General features: G+C 50.2%; 1 protein-coding gene across 1 annotated transcript; it reads right to left on the bottom strand.

The window, feature by feature from the left end:
• Nucleotides 1-301: 301 nt before the first annotated feature.
• On the bottom strand, nucleotides 302-1,169 carry LOC132650576 (pro-adrenomedullin-like). Its single transcript, XM_060375931.1, has 4 exons — nucleotides 1,084-1,169; nucleotides 978-993; nucleotides 784-929; nucleotides 302-596 (listed from the first exon to the last, which is right to left on the bottom strand). Exons 1-4 carry the CDS (start codon nucleotides 1,167-1,169, stop codon nucleotides 302-304), a joined length of 543 nt encoding a protein of 180 aa, XP_060231914.1.
• Between the last annotated feature and the right edge of the window lie 2,669 nt (nucleotides 1,170-3,838).

Here is a 3,838-nt window from a genome sequence, read left to right as displayed (position 1 = left end):
AATATGATAGTTACCTCTGGCTGTACAACAAGCATTTCACTTTTCCTCACTGGGTTTTGGAAAGTTCAAGTAGTAATGAGGCTTATTAAGCCCTTTGAGAAACCAATTTATGAGCAGGCAAGGCAGTGGCTCAGACCCCTACCCCGAAGAGTAACAGTCTGTACTTCTCAGCTTGTGGAGTGAGCCTGGCTTGATCTTGGGTTCCTCTGCCTCCCCCAGTGGCAGCCAGGCAGATCTCTGCAGGTTTGTCTCAATATGCCCTGGTGTGAAGCAGACACTAGTGGGACGCTCGCTGAACTGTTCATTGCTGCCACCCATCCCCGGAGGCTGCTGTTGCCTGTGTCTGCTCTTGGGAGGACACCACAGTCTGGGCCTGGAGGACCTCTGGCAGGGAACGCCAGTGCCGGCGGCCATAGCCTTGAGGGCTGATCTTGTTTTGGGGGGCCACAGCGTCTTTACTTTTGTCTGTCAACTGGTAGATCCGTTGGGCCAATTTCTGCAGTATGCACGTCCCTAAGCGGCATGGAGAGCTAGGAGAGCCAGGGTTCATCATAGGGCGGTAGTGTTTGAATCCAATATGGGCTATGCTGGGAGTGCTGTGAAGAAAGGACTCTTGAAACTTCACCAACCAGAGCTTTGTTCCTAACCACCTGGGACCAGGGCCATAGAGAACCTGAGGGACATGGGACCTGCTCCCTCCCCTGGAGCTGCAGTCCTGCCTGGACAATCTTCCTGGGGCCAGAGTAGTAGACAGGGCACATCCTCTGTAGAGGGCATAGTTACCTGGCTTGTGGGGATTTCGATGTGCTCTCCTTGTCCTGGAGCGGAACAAGAGTCGAGTTAAGAACTATCTCCTCACCAGTGAGTCCCGAGGAATTGGTGCTGGATGCCTGCAGTTCCCTCTTGCCACTACTTAGCACCCACTTATTCTGCCTAGAAAACACAAGCAGATGTGTTTGGTTGTGTTCAAGTGATGCCCAGGCCAGCTCCCATCTCCACTTTCTTCTAACCCCTTCAGACCATCTCTCAGTGTTCCCTGACTGCCATGTATTAGGACTGAAGAAAGCACTGCCCCAAACTCACTGCGAGGATGCATCTGGCTGTGCAGTGTCCACATCTAGGAAGGCAAGTGAACCCAGGAATATCAGGATGATGGAAACCAGCTTCATTCTGTGCAGATGCTCAGATACCCTGGAAAGGAGCAAGAAGCCGAGGGTGATCAACAGGGCCAGCTGCACAGCCCCAGAGGGTCACGAAGGGCGTAGACAGGAGGGGAAGCAGATTGGTGGCACTCTACCCGGTTCTGCTGCTTATCTCTCCCTGGCACCAAGACACATCCAGAGGCTTTTGCGCTGGCCAGGTGGGTGACAAGCAAAGCAAAGGAAACCGGAGAACCAGGTTTCCCGAGGTCTCCAATTCAACTCCTAGGATCATTGCCCAAGGTGGAGAGGGATCTCAGGAGAGAAACAGCTGGGTATATGAGTTAGACCTGGGACATGAGGTGCGCTCTACAGTGGATCCCCCAAAGTAGAATGCATTTGTCCAGTTCTGCAAGTTTTGGGCCTTTGGAAAAGCCACACTCCCTGCCCCTACACCCTGGAGACCAGTTGTCCCTACCTGCTGAAGGAGTGAGTAGTCAAGAACTTGGAGAAAGTCCGAGATGTCCTTCTGACTCTGGGAAATCCCCAAAGTCCAAGGCTGACTGCTATGAGAAACTAGGAGAGGTAATGCTGGAACTCTTCTGCCTGGTGTCGCCAAGAAACCACTGAACAGCAAGAGCCAGCTCCAGCATTTTATACATGCAGGGGAGGGTCTGCTATGACCTGGAGCCCTCCCTTTTCTCTGGCTTCTAAGATCAGACCTGCCCAGGAACTTGCCTGTGGGTATAGGGCTAAGTGTAGAGGTCACTTGTGGACAGGCATCTCAGAGATCAGTTCTGGGAGATTAGGCTGGTGCAGGACTTCTGCTGCCTTAATTTCCTGGCTTAGGGTTCAGGCATTAAGAAGGGAAGATGAGCCAGAACAACTTGGGTATGGGGGATCCTTTTCCAAGAATGACTACAACCCAGGTGTTGGTCTGAGCTTTCAGAATAGAACTGCAAGAACCAGAGACTGGCAGGAAACCTGGCTAACCTGGACATTAGACTTGGGGAGCTGTTGACTCAAACAGGCTGTGCCCCTGCCTGCTTAGTACCTAGATGAGACTCTAGCCCCACCTCTGCCTGCAGAGTACACCTGGAAGGGTCCAGTCCCCCTGACAGCACCTGAGACTGAAGGGTTTCTTGATGGGCTGGCTAGCAAAATTTTGTAGTAAGGGCAAAGCTGGAAACAGCTGAGATGAAAATTGAGGTTTGGAGAGGGTAGTTATCTGTAAATTGAGAACTCACAGTTCTTCTTGGAAATACAGGACTAGCCAAAATTAGGAAGTGAGATAGTTTTGTTTTCCTCATAATATTATTATGCCTTATAAATCTGTAACCTGAGAGTTGGCCTGACTGCTTTCATTAGCAAGTGTGCTAATTCTTGTCTCTTTAGATCATTACACACACTTCTGAATGGGGATTCTCATGTATAAAAGTGAAGTTCAGAGAGGGGAAGTATACTGCCCAGTCACACAAAAGGTGGAAAGCTATAGAGCCCAAACTCGAAAGACAGGTGTGGCAGCTTGAATTTTTCTGGCAGGGGTCACCATTCTTATCAAGGGTGAAGAGGAAAATCCCAGCCCCCGCCCAGAGGTATGTGCTAATTCATGACGAATCAGTTCAAATCAGTTTGCCTCTGGTTTGTAATATTAAAGGATCCTTGAGTTCACTTTCCTCCCTTCTAGGGCCAAATTGGGAAACAAGGCATAGCTCCACAGGCAAGTCTCCTGGAAGGTCACTGAAGCTAAAGATATGATCTACCACAGCTGCTAGTCTCAGGTCCTAGAAATCTGGACACAGATAAGTTATGTCTCCTTCTTAGTGTCACCAACAGATCTCCAAGATTCCTACCTGATCTGAGACCACACTCAAAGGCAGCTCAAAGCAAGGTCTGGGTTGAGCATTGCTGGATCAGCTCAATTACCACTCTCCAGACTGAACCATGGACATTGAAACTAGGGGGAAAAATGGCTGCACTGAGGTTACTTATTCCAGGGAATCTTCCTAGAAGAGGAGATCTGAGTTCCACCTGGGGCAGAGGACAGATTCCAGGTTCTGCTTCTGGTAGGGGCCTTAGATACGGATATTGAAAGGATTGTAGCTTGGTGTACTGGCCTGCGTTAGGACCTTCTGGGCCCTGGGACAGTCACCACAGCAGCCCCAGCCAGGTGCTGTTTGTCTGCACCATAGAGCACTGGTAGATCAGAGAGCTGCCAGGTTCCCAGGAACCTCAGGTAATCACCACAGTTTTTTTTCTGGTTTCTGTCCCTTTCTTTCCCCTTCCTCTCACTTCATCCCTGGATTGTCTGTCAATGCAGCTGGTGTCAGTCTCTCTGAGGATGCAACCTACCTGTTGCTAACTTACAGCTGGGCCAGGGCGACCTCAGATTTAACTTTCATTTCCTGGCCCAGTCTGCCCAAGTCAAGGGCAGCCAGGTGTTGGCCCACAGCCAGGGCACATCTCATGAGCTGAACTCCTCTCCAGCCTCTACCATTCTTGAGGGCTCTGTGTGCAGAAAATCCTGCAGGGCTGGATCTCGTTGACTCCTTGCTTCCTCTCTAAGGAAAGTCTGTGACCTGAGGTTAGCTCTAGTGTGGAACCATGATTGCCAAATATGCTCTTATTTGAAATGTATTGTGGTTATTTCTATTATTATTATTTGGATAGGGTCCCCTGTAACCCACCCTGGCCTGAAA

The sequence above is a fragment of the Meriones unguiculatus genome (genome assembly GCF_030254825.1).
Source record: "Meriones unguiculatus strain TT.TT164.6M chromosome 13 unlocalized genomic scaffold, Bangor_MerUng_6.1 Chr13_unordered_Scaffold_117, whole genome shotgun sequence".
Classification (NCBI taxonomy): domain Eukaryota; kingdom Metazoa; phylum Chordata; class Mammalia; order Rodentia; family Muridae; genus Meriones; species Meriones unguiculatus.
The sequence above is the reverse complement of the archived record's forward strand: the minus strand, read 5'-3'. Positions and strand labels throughout refer to the sequence as shown.